This window comes from Pocillopora damicornis, chromosome 4 (assembly GCF_964200805.1).
Source record: "Pocillopora damicornis chromosome 4, jaPocDami1.2, whole genome shotgun sequence".
Lineage (NCBI taxonomy): Eukaryota > Metazoa > Cnidaria > Anthozoa > Scleractinia > Pocilloporidae > Pocillopora > Pocillopora damicornis.
Window position 1 is genome coordinate 19,476,259 of NC_142673.1, and position 15,452 is coordinate 19,491,710.

The 15,452-nt window shown below is 39.1% G+C and overlaps 1 protein-coding gene across 2 annotated transcripts in view; it reads left to right on the top strand.

Moving 5' to 3' along the window:
• The window catches only part of LOC113683267 (coiled-coil domain-containing protein 180), a 26,546-nt gene continuing 11,094 nt past the window's right edge, over window positions 1–15,452 (top strand). The window contains exons 1-27 of one of the 2 annotated variants that reach the window (XM_089204734.1): window positions 1–165; window positions 1,861–2,042; window positions 2,710–2,798; window positions 2,972–3,029; window positions 3,485–3,536; window positions 4,337–4,403; window positions 4,656–4,693; window positions 4,849–4,983; window positions 5,296–5,458; window positions 5,823–5,919; window positions 6,264–6,383; window positions 6,708–6,787; window positions 7,383–7,471; window positions 8,084–8,131; window positions 8,925–8,999; window positions 9,105–9,233; window positions 9,826–9,870; window positions 10,742–10,801; window positions 10,939–10,994; window positions 11,092–11,218; window positions 11,727–11,792; window positions 12,181–12,337; window positions 12,738–12,822; window positions 13,438–13,519; window positions 13,984–14,077; window positions 14,523–14,635; window positions 15,072–15,139. In XM_089204734.1, coding sequence (XP_089060860.1) covers window positions 40–165; window positions 1,861–2,042; window positions 2,710–2,798; window positions 2,972–3,029; window positions 3,485–3,536; window positions 4,337–4,403; window positions 4,656–4,693; window positions 4,849–4,983; window positions 5,296–5,458; window positions 5,823–5,919; window positions 6,264–6,383; window positions 6,708–6,787; window positions 7,383–7,471; window positions 8,084–8,131; window positions 8,925–8,999; window positions 9,105–9,233; window positions 9,826–9,870; window positions 10,742–10,801; window positions 10,939–10,994; window positions 11,092–11,218; window positions 11,727–11,792; window positions 12,181–12,337; window positions 12,738–12,822; window positions 13,438–13,519; window positions 13,984–14,077; window positions 14,523–14,635; window positions 15,072–15,139 — 2,501 coding nt within the window. In that variant the 5' untranslated portion in view covers window positions 1–39. Of the gene's footprint in view, window positions 166–720; window positions 2,043–2,709; window positions 2,799–2,971; window positions 3,030–3,484; window positions 3,537–4,336; window positions 4,404–4,655; window positions 4,694–4,848; window positions 4,984–5,295; window positions 5,459–5,822; window positions 5,920–6,263; window positions 6,384–6,707; window positions 6,788–7,382; window positions 7,472–8,083; window positions 8,132–8,924; window positions 9,000–9,104; window positions 9,234–9,825; window positions 9,871–10,741; window positions 10,802–10,938; window positions 10,995–11,091; window positions 11,219–11,726; window positions 11,793–12,180; window positions 12,338–12,737; window positions 12,823–13,437; window positions 13,520–13,983; window positions 14,078–14,522; window positions 14,636–15,071; window positions 15,140–15,452 lie in introns of both variants that reach the window. The other variant, XM_089204733.1, reaches the window with a different exon arrangement.

Below are 15,452 nucleotides of genomic sequence, written 5' to 3' on the forward strand. Positions count from 1 at the left end.
TGTTGCTAACAAACAAACGCTTAGCCAAAATGGCGGATTATGCGAAAAGGTGAACCTCTACTACATTTTCGACAAGCATTTGTTTTTGATATGGCCCAGACTGAAGTAACGCCACGCCGACTAATTCCAGAGGAAGAGGTGTATCGGCAGGTGTTTGATGCTGAGGTAAGAATCTTCCTTGTCAACCCTAGTTTAATTTTTTGCTACCATTGGTCATCTCTTTTGAGACTGCTACATGTATCAGGGCTCAGCCTCTTTCTTACATGCTGTTCTCGTGGATTATAAGCTTATGTAAACGTATGATGGTTAAACGATACTTCACTATTCAATGTATTGCTGGCTTTAAAAGCACAGAGCGAAAAGGTAAGCTTGCATGCTTTCATTCAAGATGGTTACGTTGCAGTAGTACTTTGCAGCATGTACATGTATTAGTACAAATGATTTGTGACACTATCCTGGCCGTTTTAGGGTCTGTGGTTGTTTATTCACCTTAAAATCTATTAGTAGTAATCTGTAGTTAAAAATCATGGTATTTTACAATGTTTACGTACCAAGCACTGTTTTTGATGTTATCATAATGTGAGCAGAGATGAAAATCCTCAAAGAGAAAAAAAAATGAACAGTTAAAGTTTTAAATGGTTTTCATGCTTAGTCAGGTTTTAAGCTTATGTACAATAATGAAAATCAAACAAAGCTAACACCTGTGTAATATATATACAGTTCAAAAATGAAACAGAAAAAAACAGGAATGGGCAACTGAGATCATACTGAAGTCCTTCATGGTAATCTCCAGTCATCCACAGTCATCCAGTCATCACTGTCCTTCAAGTGAACAACTAAGAGCTTTCTCTAATATCCTTTCCATTGCCTTAAGTGGAAGGTCACCTCAGTCACAGCAGCCAGGTTTTTTTATACTGCCATTTTGAACAATCTTCATGTTCCTGTGAATTTGACTGTTGTTCATTCATAAAACACATACCATAAGCAGTTTGTTTTCTAATTGAGCTGTAATTTGGTCGCATTTCCTTAAACATTTCACTTTCAGCTGTATTAAGACCAAAAACTCAGGCAATAGTGTTAAACTCCACCTGCCAAACTTTTTCAGTTTGTTGACTATTGCAGATTGTGAACTTTGATGATTTGACATTTTTGACAGCCCTAGTCTTGTTCAACCAATCAGATTATTTGAACCATTCTAACCATGCTGACAACTCTGTTGTTCGCTTTGGAAATAAAGTTTGTTTTGAAATTTAAAGTAATATGTGGGTAGTTTTATGGATTTTTCATGTTAAAACAAATAGAGAAGCCTTGCCTGTGCTCTGTTCTGTTATAAAGCACTTGGAAAGCGGCTAGAGCACTCAAGAAGTGGAGAGAAACACTTGACTACATCTTGTGTTAGTTCTTATACTTCTTTCATGCTCTACCCACTTCCTGTGTGCCTTACAGCAGAACAGAACACATTCAAGGCTTCTCCATTTGTTAAACAGAGCACACAATGCCATGTGAAATGAGTTTACAACTTCTTGTTTTGTGATTAACAACAAGAAACAATGGCACATGCTGAGAGGAGACATAATTCTTAATGTGACTCTACATTGTCCTCTTGAAACCTAACAACATACTAAGTGGAGCAGTCTTTGGAATGAATATCTGGTGTGCTCTATAGCCAACCAATACTTTTGTTATCAGTTTAAATTAGATTGCTCACATAAATGTAGTTTCCAGCCAATGATTAATTTCCCTGAAGCTATTAACATGTTGGTTAGCAAATATATTGGTAATTTTTTTTGGAGCAAGAGAGAGACTTCATGACTCCATTTAGTAAGTTTCACCCTTGGATGCTGTTAACTTTCTGGCTAGGTAAGCCTTGTGAAAGCACTGGAAAATGAAAAGTTACCATCCAAACCAAGGTCTGCACCTCTGTTACCTCTGGTCAGGGAATCTAGAGCTGTTACTGGTCATGGTATTTTAACGAACCGGCAAAAGAGATGGATGCAGGGCCGGCCAAATGAGAGTAGCATAGAGAATCCTGTGCATTTCAAGTAAGTCATGAAAAATACCTACAATGAGAAAGGAGAATAAACTTAATAAAAATAAAGGATGTTTACAAGGCTGCAATTTTGAATATAGTGGTTTGAATAACCTTGAAAGCCCTTTTAATTTCAGGTAGATTCTGTCTACCTATCATAAACAAAACGTTTGAACGTGTCCTTTAGTAGCATGTCGTAATGATGTGGGATATTGATCAAATGAAGCTTTTAAGTGCTACTGTGGTTCTTTCTTTATTCACTCCGAGCTTTCGCCGTTCTATGGCATCATCAGGGAGCAACCTTGATGATGCCGTAGAACAGCGAAAGCTCGGAGTGAATAAAGAAAGAACCACAGTAGCACTTAAAGGCTTCATTTGATCAATATCCCCTATCATAAACAGTTTTTTTTTAACCTGTATGACCTGTTGTGCTAAGTATCCACTCAATGTCTGGGTAATTGATTGACAGTGATTGTCACTCCCAGACCATCTATGCCTAATGTTTAATTGCTGTAGATCAAGTCAAACTAGAAGTTTATTTAGACCTTCATGACAGCACATAGGTTCTACCACCAAGGTAAAGATGATGCATGCACATAAAAACTTGGTTTCAGTTAACAGAAGTGTTCAGTAGTTCATTATTAATAATGTATTATTTAAATAAATGTAATTGATTTTAGATATGCAGCTCTTGATGCCATACAGAATACTTCCAAACCAGATAGCTATTTTGATGCTCTTGAAGTCAGAGGGCTTCCAGATACACCAAGTACGTAATTATTGTGGATGGTACCATCAATGTAAATACATTGTATATGTTTTCAGTAATTTCAGATTGTTTCAGCTTCTCTATACTATGCAAGAAATGATCGGAAGTAATTTCTGATTGATAACTGTTGCCATAAATTTATTCAACTTTTATTCCCCCTTTTTTGCCTTTAGAGACAACTTACAAGAAGACAAATATCATTGAGAGACTAGAGGCAAGCAGAAAGGAAAGGTGAGATGAATTTTGATGCAGCAGTTGTGCTGTTTTGATTATTTCATATATATTTACCCAAGCCAGTGATTACCTTTGAAAGCAATATCATGTAATGTTCAATGGTTTCACATTTTTATGTTTCTTCCATTTGGCGTTAAAATTTACTCAATGACAGATATTTTTGTGCAGACAGTCTCTGCTCTGAGACAGGAAGGTGAACTGAGGACAAAGTTAGAAGAATCAGTACGAGCTCTCAGAAACAGATTATGGTCAAGAAAAAATGTACAAATTCTAAGCCACTTGAAGGCTTTTGTGTCTATTCTTTGCGTATTATTTAGCACTTGGATATTCCCCATTTTAGCTAGGGAATATTTAGTCATGTTTCACAATAAAAGATCAATCTCATTCAAGTAAAAATCATTGATGGATTATAAATCACTATTTTTTAAAAAAAACTTTCCTCCATATTTAAGACATGAGTCATATTTGGAAGATATGTATCAAGAGTTTGGAGTCATCAATGCTGTAAGTAGATACATGTACATGAACATGTAAACACCACTTGTTAATCATAGTCTTTGTAAAAAATGATTGATTGTTTTTTGTGCACAGAGACAGTGGGTGGTTGATCATTGTTATTGGGAGCAAATTGTAATAATAACACTGATGAGATTAATGTAGAGGGATTAATGATTGTGTATATTTCATGAAACATGCTGGAGGTGGATTTGTTTTGCAATTTTATGTTGGTGATCAGCATGTATGTAATAGATCTGCTTGAATTTAATGGAAGTCAAGCTGAGAGTTAGCAGCTTTAATACTTTTTCACTGCTGCAGAAAATACCAGTACTGTAAATTACTGTAACAGCATGGCAGAAACACTTACTTACTTACTGCTCATCACCCCTCTTGGCACATAAAGGGTAGCCATGAAATCTTTCCATTTGTTCCTATCCTGAGCCCACTTCTGGATTTTCCCCCATGTTTCATGTACTATGTACTTTATCTCTACCTCAACTGTCCACCACAAAGTTGTTCAAGGTCGGACTCTCTTTCTCTATCCCTCTGGTGTCAGGTGGATGGCCACACTTGCAATGCTGTCGGGTACTCTCTGAAGGACATGCCTGAACCATCTCCATCTTCGTTTTTAAAGGATGGTTTTCATTTATCTTTAAATTGGCAGTTCCCCAGTAGCTCTTGACTGGAGATGGAATACTGACAACCTTTTAAGATCGGCTTCCCTCGTATGACATAACAGAAACAGCAGTGGAAGTAACTCTATCGGCTTATTAGACCTCATATTATTTCGTTAAATTTCTTTTCAGGAACTGGAACCACACATTCTTGAATCATGTGAGAATTTAAAAGAGCAGTTGCTTGAAAATGATACAGGTAATAGACTTGTTTTGAGTGATTTAAGGCCAAATGTTTGGTTATCACCTTTCAAGGCGCTAAAAAGAATCAAGGAAGTTTTTGCATCTTACTTTTTTTCCCATGATTCTGTGCCAAAATAGTGATAAATAACCGTTTTGCTGTATTTAGTTCTAAGAAAGATTTTTTTTTATTTGCTGGTACTGTTAAGTGTTAGGAATTTTAATTGACCTCGAAATAGGTTGATAACTGTGACTTTTCGTTCTGTCACAGAAATAGAGCAGCTGCTACAAACAATCAAAAGTGATGATGTAAGTACAACGGTCAATTTGTACAAAATGAATGACTTTTTTTCTCATTCGTAACCTCACAGCGATGGTATAATTTTTATGTCTATGTCTACAGATAATTCCCAATGTACAGAAAACTGTCTCTTATCTTAGAAAAAATTCCTGGTTTATTGCAGGACCTGTTGCTTCACAACCTGTCTGACTTGGAGGAACTGTGGGATTCCATTTCCGGACATTCCGTTTGTCGTCAAACATGGATTAGAGAGTTGGATGCTATTCTGGAACAGGTGGAGAACGACAGGGGTAATTTGGTGAGTATCTAATTCAAACAGATCATATGATACGTAGATATTGAATGAGTAAGCTCGGGTCTTTCCAGGTTCGAAAATATTTGGCTGAAGGCGTAATGGTCCTCTGTAAATCAGCATGTTATCTTATGACCGCCGTCTGTCCTCTTCTTCCTTTCTGCTGGCGGGCCGCACGTTTCCATACCTTAAAATCAGCATCTACTTCGCACTCTAAGAATATGCCTAGGGATTAACTCTGTTTTTACACTGGAATCAAAGTCAGTTCCAATAATTTATTAGTTTTATTGATATGTAGTGTTTCTCCCTCTCTGATAGATTCGCGAGACTCTTAAAAGTTACAACAAAGTTCTTGAGCGAGTAGCGCACCTGATGCCACCTGATGTACACAGGTTACTTGAGAGAGAAGCTCAACGCGTTAACTCTACTATTCTGATGAACAGGAGAGCATATGCTGACCTCACTTCTCATTTACTGAGTGGTAATTTCTACGAGTAATATTTAGGGGAGCGTTAGCTCAATTAACTCTCCTGTGTGCGTATATCTACCCGTATAAAGACCACAGAAATTACTCTATTCAGTTTCCTCTTGCAAAAAGGTCTCAGCAGACGCGTTACGCCTGTCGCATGTATTGGCGGTCAGTTTTAAAACAGAATTCAGATCGAATCACGCTGCAATTGTACCTGAATTTAATTAGGAATACAGTTATTATACAACTCATCTTCTCCCGGTGGCCAAGTTTTTTTTCCCAATGAAAAATTATTGATTTGGGTCTATTAAAAGTAGATCTGTTGAAGTAGATCTGTCTTTTTGTGATCTTCTTTCTGTGATTGTTAATTTTTAAGCTGATGTTGAACGTGAGAGGCAGTGTTATATCTCCTGGCAGAGAAGGGTGGAAGACTGGAGGCAACTGAAATGTGAAGTGGCCATACAGACATTTAAGTAAGTCAGCATGACTAGCGACTCATCTATTTTTATCGTGGGCCATGCCAGACCCTGAAGTGTGGACCATCAGTTTCCTTAAAACAAAAATGCATGCTATAATTACCACAAAGAAAAGTAGAAAGTTACTTTTTTAAAAAGAAAAAGACCAGAAGAGATCTTTTACCTCTGACATGGCTCTGTTTTAACTGTGAGGTTGATTAAGTCACCTACCTAGATCTACACCCGCTGTGGCTATAAGATCCGTTCGGTACATTAGTTCACTGGCGGCAGAATCATGGCACACCCTAAAGGGCGAGTTACCTTTGCATCTCCTTGAAAACTTGAACAACTTATCTTTTCAGCGAGTACATGCAGAGCCCAGCGATGAAAGATCCGCCAGACTTTAAAAGGAAGATGCAGTTTTTCACCACAGAACAACAGACATTAAACAAGAAGCGATTGGATCTCCTGGAATCGCTAAGGTTTGTTACAGTGACTAAGGGACTCAGTGGAATTATTGACTTACTTTTTCCACGCACTCGCTCCTCAATGTCCTGTTTTGAAATTTACTTTTATAATTAATGAAGAACTTGATTAATACTCAACTGCTCACTTGAATCCTTGCTATATTTACTGTCTCAAACGCTCTTTATTCTTTATTCTTGTTGTGCAACTCTCAGTTGCGAAACAGGCTTGCTAAACGGAGCACACATGTCATTTAAAATGTACACTGTTCATGCCCCGTGCGTTTTTTGTAGCGCCTGTTTTCATTGTTTCATTCTGATTTGGCCACTTTTTTCATACAGGAATATGAGGCCTCCTAACTCCACTAAATCTGCTGTTTATCAGTGGAACACTGGACTGACAGACATATGCCGTCAACTTGGTATGTTCATTCTAAAGTCTATTTTTGATTGGATGTTACAAAGCCAAAATGAAAGGAATTCACAACGACCAATCAGAAGAAAGAAAAATGACTTAAGGAGCCAATGTGAAGTCAAAGTGAAAACAAGAAAACTGCCTCAGGCGCAGGAGAACGTGAGAGAACAATTCTTATTAGGTTGTTGTTTGCTTCTGATTGGTTGATCTAGGTGAGGAAAAAGCAGTGCAATAGCGGATTACGTTCGGCACTCAATGGAAAATTTTTCTTCCTGCATTAATTGAATGTTACCTCTATGGAACTTACATTAATAAGTAGATTTATCTTTGTGGTTTTTACTGTCTTCGTTTCTTGTAAAGATTATTGTCACTAAAGATTCCATGGAACATGGCAGCTTAAATTCGATATCCTTTTTTATCCAATTTTTTTTACTATTGCAAGCGTTGTGTTACTTTCAAACTCTTCGGGATTAAGAAGTTTGGCGATTGGTTTCTTCATTTACTTGATGCAAAAGCGTTTCCATTAAACCAGCTCAGAATATTAGGTTTTGCACCTTTCACGTCTCACACCTCCTCTTTTTTTTTTTGTTCTGTGCTTACAGAGGAAGTCCATGCCAGATACAAAGACATTATACAAAGCGAGTATGATCGGGTTATCGACCAATGCATGGAGGAAGTCAACCGTGTCAAGGTTTGCTAATTATTCAAAGCAACGTCATGGTTTGTCCTTCTAGAGAAATCTTTTCTCATTTGTCAATAAGTTTGCCATCAATAATCTGCAGTTATCCCCTCTATCTTCACCAACCTCGTTCCCTTCAAGTCAATTCTTATTCCACGGGTGTTGACACCATCTAGCACCCCGCTACAGCGTCTTCGCTATTTCATCCACAGTTGGTCAGTTCGTTATGTTCCCACCCTTGTGGGTCTGTACAGCGCACCTCTGGGGGATGAGCTCCTCCGAGATCCTTAGCCGCTTAGCTTGGAGGTGACGAGCAAGGGTCACGGGGATAAGGTCACGGTGACAGGGTCACGGTGATGGAAAGGCCAGGAAAGGACTTGAGCAGTCAGCCTCTTTTCACCCATGGGTTTAGGCAACGGAAATAGCGGTATAGACGTATCACACCACCCTGTGTTTAAAGATACCACCACACTGGCGAATTGCTCTAGGAAGATATTTTTTTAAGGTTCTTAAGGTTCTAAAATGTGGCGTACAGTGTCTGACGTAGCCCTTGAACTATTGGAACGATTAAATGAAAAATTAGAATTTTTAAAGAAATGCTATTGTGTTGTTTCCTGTTTCCAGGAACAGTTCCTGTCAGGGGGAATTCTTAATGCAGTGAGAACAGAAGAGGTGACCAACACATCCTAATATTTTTATAAATCAAATTTCCTTATAGCAGCTTCTTAATAAAAAGCTGTCAAAGCATGTTGATATTCCATGTGATATTTAGTTTCAGTATCAACGTTTCAGTATTTCCCCCCTTGCCCATTTGATTTAAAAAAGCGCTAGAAAGACAACAGTAAAAATGAAGGAACCATAAAGGAGGAAACAAAGGGGTATGGGGCCGAGAGGTCATGGGGAAAAGTGGGGGCGTCCTAAAAAGGAGGGGTTTTAAACAGGAAGGGCCAAAGAAGGGGGCAAGAGGGAGGAGAGCTTTAAAGGACCAAGGGACCAAAGGAAGGAACCAATGGAAAGGGGTAAGGTGGGAGGGAACGTCGGGATTTTGCTTGAAGAGGAATTTCGAATCCCACTAAGTTTGTGCCGCAAGGAGAGGGTTATAATTTTGTTTTATCTTTGTTCTGGTTCGCGTTTGGTTTCCTCCTTCTCTCCTTCTCCCCCCCCCCCCCCCCCCGCTTTTTCCGTGCTGCGACTTTCGTCTATGCCACTAACCTGTACCTTCAGCTGTGGATATATTATTTACTGGGTCAGTTGATCGCTCAAGCATGAAACAGTGCGAAACATGGAAGTGTTGCAAGGTTCTAACCAACTGACATGTAGAGCGATCTTCTCCACCACGGATAAGTAACACATTGCAAGTCATTGAACTGAACTTCGTTTACCTATTTCACTTAGAATGATTGTTTAAGGACTCGTGTTCACTGTTGGCTTCTTAGTTCTAAACTCTTGTTCAACTTTTCATCAGGTGATGAATGAATCATTTCTGCCACTCGTCGGTGAAAAGCAAACCAAATTTGAACACGAGATCGACAAGATGGAGGTAACTTGTTCTGTCTTAGAGAGTTCTGACTTTACAAAGTACGTTATTTACCTTTCTTATGTACTGAAAGATAGCTTATTAAAAAAAACCTGTTTCCATTTACAGCGCTCTTTGGAAAACTTGTGCAATTTTCACGTCATGATGATCAAATCTCTGTTTAAGTTTGTACAAGGAGCCGCACATTTATGGGACTTACACGAGATCGGGTTGGCTCGACAAGAAAGAAACCTTCAGGTAAAACAATATTGTGACAAGTTATTATACAAGTACTGTTATAAGTATTCTTTTCAGTCGACTGCATCTAAAACGCGATCCGTAAAAGCGACAGGCTTCGAAAGATGTCCTTTGCAGCGTTGCCATATTAGAAAGTTAACCCAATATTTTTTGAGGTCGTCATGTGCAAAACAAATAAGACCTCATTTCACAATCCTCGATCGTTTTTGGTTTCCTCGTACCGCCTGAGTCTCCTAATATCCCGCGTTGGTTATTACGCCGGTAAATCGATAGAAATTGCCATCTCTACTTAATACAACTGTTTAACCCTTTAACTCCCATGAGTGACTAAGACAGAATTTCTCGTTATAATATCAAAACAATATCAAGCAGACAAGTGACGAGAATAAAGAAAAATATAATTAGGAGATTATAAGTTGATCCAATCCCAAATTCTTCAAACTAAAATCACAAGGACTGTATGGCAACAGTAAAGAGGATTACTAACGAGATCCTGGGTGTTTAAGGGTTAATAAATTAAAATATGTGCTCACATCTTTTGGGAAGGGTTTTTACGCTCTGTGAATTTAATATCTAGACATGTCCTTTTCAGGAACTGTTGGAGAAGAATCGTAGAGACCATGATGGTGCGAATCAAGTGAGTGAAGATTTGAAATTAAGCGGCGCAGCAGTATTTTAGAACGCTGGCTTTGACATCTGGAGGTCCTATGTGCAAATCCTCTTGTATGTCATTCAGCTGGATTTGTTTCTAGATATATCCCATCTCAATTACTCCACTGCACCTTCCGTGTATGCCTCCAAACAGCTTGAATTTTTATTATTTTACGTTATCTTTTATTTACTTGCATATTTTCTTATTGAGACTTTGATTGGCAATGCTAATTAGTTTACCTGAGTCGGAGTAACTTCTGAAGAAACATGGAATTTTCAGTTGACTTGAAACCTTCCTATCCGATAGTACAGTTATATGTAGTACAGTAAGGGGTGGGGGGGGGGGGGTGTTAGTAACAAAACGGACCTTTGCCACCCCGGTGGGACCATCGTTACGCAGACGAGACGTTTGGTACCCCCACCGGGACCCTTCTTTCCCCGGCAAAGCTGTTCGAATGCGTAAGATCCCAAGCTGCAGTGAATTCACGGAGAGCTAGAGGATCATAGAGATCCATACGTACATGACACCTGTGGTACAGGACATATCGCTTGGATAAGAAACGCTGAAAGTTGTCTACTGATTTCTATAATATACCAAGTCTGAGGGTCAGAACTAAATTTGTTGTTTCGTTTCGTGCTGCCATAAATCATTTTCTCGGCAGAAGCAAACAAATAACAGATGATGAATCGAAATCCAAAATTATTAGTTTAGGAGCATGGCCATTTCCGTATAATCTGCCATATGGTTTTCACCGCAGCTTTTATATTTCCACGGGTCGCTTGTTATCGAGAAGTGCCTTAGTTTATAATATGTAGGTTAACCATTTGTTTTTACGTTCTGTCATTACCGTCATTAGGTGAAAGAAGCCAATTTGGATATCATTATGGACAAAATGAGACAAGATTCAAGTGAACAGGTAGAAGTCTCCAAATCGAATAATTTGTTCTAGTACGAAAGGAGCGTCTTTACATTAGTGACCAGACGAGAAAAGAGGGGTACATCTGTTCTACTTTTGTGCTAATCTGGTTTTTTTTATTTGCCTTCCACCATTAGGCATTAACAGATAGTCTGAAAAAAGCGCTTTCAGCTCTGGATGAAATAAAACAGTTGTAAGTATGAAAAAAACAAAACAAAACGAAAAATCAAAAAGTCACCGCTTCTTTTAGCCCTGGTTCTCGAATGTAAAAAAATAATTCTTATTTGCAGGTATAACGATTTCCACGCCCTTGAAATGCGGACGTCAAGCTCTTATCCCGATTTAGTCGAAGAAGAACTGAAGAAGTATGACGGTGAAGTGTGCAAGTATTTCCAAGTGGACAGGAGATCATCAATGGTCAGTTTGTCGGAAAAAATCTGTTGAAGATTTTTTAAATTATTGCAACTTTTTCGGTAATTGCAAAAGCAATTCCTTCTTGGTGTGCCTGACGTGGTTTCCGATCCCGGGAACCATAGAGCCAAGGAACCTCAAAGACCATTTTACCATATTACAGAAATGCAAGAATAAACTTGACTGTCTGTTATATGAAACGTTATATATCGGAGATCTTGACCCAGCACTCAATACTTAATCAGACTCAACCAGACCAAAACTGTTTGTTTGATTAACATAGTTTCCTAATAGTCACATGTTTTCTTATCACTTAACTGGTATTTGCCACCCTATGCCTATAATTGTAGATCCTTTAATAATGCAAAAAGTAAGCAGCACATTAACTTGAGAAAGAAATCCAACGATATCAAAAAGTGCTTTTCTTTTGCTAACATTTCAGTATTGCTGAAGTAATCTGAGTGGTCTAAGCTTTAGTTATACGTTTCGGTTACTTACTCTGATTTCGTTGTAGTCTGAAACTAAACCAAAGAGGAAAGATTCCAAGTCTGGGAAACCAGAGCAGAGCAAAGCAAAGAAGGTACTCTACGAATTTATCTTTGATGGTGTAGTCTTCTTGTCCAGGACAGGGTAGTTATGAAAAGTAGTTATGAAAAGTACTGTCGTTACTGTCTCGTCTTCAATCGTGTGCTAGGGACGCAACGTTTCGTGCGGTCCTTTATTTCTTCTCATCTCTTTCAGACTGGTGACCATATGAAAACAGTGGTTCGAGTGAGAGTTAGGCGTCAACTTTCTTTCCCGTCAAATTCATTTCGTTTTTTAGGTCATTTGCTATTTTTTCTGAAGCGGACTTTTTACAAATCCCTCAACTCCCTCCCCCCCCCTCCCCCCCCCCTCCCCCCCCTTTTCCCTTCCCTGGGCAAAAGATTTCCTTCTCTCATACTTTGTATACTTTCTGTTACTGTTAGAAAACGTCTCCTGCGCAGACCATCGAAGATGTGCTCACAACTTCGAACGGCACCACGTTCTATATTCTGGTGGAGCCAGGTGAACACGGCCTGCTTGGGAGTCCGGAGAGTATTAAGAGTATGAAGACGTGTATAACCTTTATTACGGATACAAAAGGTACCAGTTGCTAAGTGAAAGCTATTGCTGAGTGTGTCATATGCTTTATCGTTATTTGCGTAGGGTTGGTTACAATTTCATTTAATTTTGATGTGTTGTAAAGTGTCAAATAAAAAGCGAGTATTTCCCCATATGAAGGAGGAAAGTATTCTGGTGAGACATGAAGATTTCCCAATAAAATGCACTTCTAGATGTTTGGCGTGACGACTTCCTGATTATCTTAAGCAGTCCTGTTCTCGTAGATTGCAGGGTCTACAACCAACACCTGCCTGCTTTTTTTTTCTGCTAAAGCTAAAATCTGACAACCGCTTCATAGATTCTTGGTTTTACGACCCTTGCCCCTCCATGTGTGAAATGAAAAAGAGCATAACTATACCGATAATTTTGTTGTCTTTTGTAGAAGAGGACGAAGAAGAAGACATTGTACCGCCTTATATTGAGGCCATCGTGATCAAGGAAGAACTTTTCTTGGATCTCAAAAGACAGTAAGAGATTGACTGAGCACTTTTCTCTACCGAAATTTTCAAAAAATGGAAAAAGAGAGGAGAAAAAAATTCGTTCTTAATTTAAACGAAAAGCGTGGGCGAAAACTTTATGGAAGAAATTAGAAATGCGAGAGGAAATCTGCTGAAGTTCTATGTGAAATTCATTTGGAAAACGCATTCAATGAGTGACTGCCTCTTTTGTAACGCGTCAAAAATTTGAGAGAAAGTCTGCTAAAGTTCTGTTTAAATTTTGTTTGGCAAACGCATTTAGTGAATGACTACCTCTTTTTGTCGTTGTTGAAGGAGGCATTCAAAATGTTAGGTTGGGGTTCATGAGTTGAATGTATTATTCTGATTGGCCGTCATTTTCCAAAGTTACTATCAATTTTCCGATCACTCGTAACTAACACTATTCATTTTGGGTGATATGGGGTCTTAAGCGTTTCGAGAAGAGAGAAATGAATGAGTAAACGAATGTTACTGGAGACATTAGAAGGGTTTGTGTCCAATTCTTTTCCTTTTCGTAACGGTCAGAAATCTCAAAAACCATTGATGGAGGCCTAAGTTGAAGTGAATAAATAGCAGGTTGTAGTTTGCTGTTTTATTGCATTGCAGCATAAGAATGGAGTTCTTGGAACATCTCGAGGAATGGAAAATTCAAGCCAAGGACAGAGCGAACAGTGTTGTAGCGGCTAAGGTGAGTTGAATAAAGGGATATTTAGTTTGTGAATTTTCGGTATTCCCTCTTTTCTGATTTTGTATTACCAAATGCAAGATTTTATCTCCAAGACCCAACATGACCGCCGAACGGTCTTGATAACAGAGAAGAATGTGAATGTTACCAGTCCGCTGTTAGGGCGCATTTCGATTTAGTGTCCTAAAACAAAAAGAAAAGCCATGTTATCGGCCAAGATGAAAAAAGGTTGATATCCCAGGGAACTAATCAGAGATCAGAGTACCTACATGAATAAGGCCTGAGTCGCAGCAAAAATAAATGCGATTGTTGCGTCACGATTGACTGGTGTGTTGTGATTTCTATCTGATAGACCAATTACAAAGCACGGTGAAACAAAACCAATACGCGCAAGCCTGAAGCAGGCGACATTCAGTTGCTCTAGTTAGAAAAGGTTCCTGATGTAAATTTTTACAATCTCTTTGCAGGTTGAGGAGTTGAACAGCGAGTTAGATTTACGACTTCATCTACATGAACCAAGGGCATCCAGAGCTGAGCAGGATGTGCATAATGTTAGAGCAGGTTCGTCCAGCGTAATCCCTTATATACCTAATCCTTTATATTATAGACAAAGTAACCCTGCCAGGGTTTGGACACGGATAATTTGAACGGGTGTCCAGCACCTAACCACCAGGCCCCTCAGAGTGCTTCTACGTTAGATAATTACATAAAATAGTCGACTCTCACTGACTGACACTGCGTTATAGCCGTAAAATACCTCTCAGGAATGTATGGGCATTGTGGCCTTAAAATGTACCGAAGGTGTTCCCTGTATCTAGGGCTGAATGTAGTGGAAACGTTAGCGAGCATCCTTAGTTCTTTCGGGGTTCATCGGGTAGGGTTTGGCATTTTGCAGATTCTTGAGGGAAGTACGCGAGCTTCACTCCACCAACTGTTCCTTCGCACATCTTCGCACATCTTTAACTAAAAGTGTAAGCTTACTGTAGTGTGATCTTGTTTTTTGCAGCGGAATTGGTGATGCATCGAGAGCGGGTTGAACGCCACTGTAGAGGAGTTACTACGTCGTTGAACGAGTTCAAAACCAGGTTCCAACAGATGGTCGAAGAACATGATAAAGAGGTAAGATCGACTCTTAACCGTCAGCTAGCCTATGAGTACGTCACTAGACGTACTTTGACGTCACCAGACGTACTTTGACGTCACTAGACGTACCTTGCCGTCACTGGACGTACTTTGCCGTCACTGGACGTACTTTGCCGTCACTAGACGTACTTTGCCGTCACTAGACGTACTTTGACGTCACTGGACGTACTTTGCCGTCACTAGACGTACTGTGCCGTCACTAGACGTACTTTGCCGTCACCAGATGAATTTAGCGATACCTAGGCATACTTAATCGTCAATCCTTTAACTTTAAGAAATGATAACCGTGAAAATTCTCCTTACGAATTAAATTCATCACCCTTTTAGAGGGTCACCGGACTTTTTAATCGACAATGGAACAACTTGATGAAAATCATGAACTAACTCCAATTCACATCTTTTTTCTTTTCAGACGGACATTTTTAAACATTCTGTTCAAGAACTCGAAGCAACATTTACATCTGCGACTAAAACTCACGAGTACGTACATTTGCATTTATTTCAAAGTATTAATGTATGTCCTAAGGTGTTTCTGATTACATTGTGTTGTGTAGTAATTATTGCTGTTCTGCAGCTGTAGTTATCTCTTTGGTTTATCCTTTTCCTTTTTCTTCTTCGATATTGATTTTTTTATGTCGTAAAGTACCTGTTAAAGTCTATGGATTCTTGAGGCAACTATATATCTAAGCCCATTGCTCCTCCTGGGGCATAGGCCGTCAACAACAGTCCGCCAGAGACCATCCTTTCTAATTGGCTCCATGAGTGGCCGGTCTTTCTGATGTTAACCTCGAGG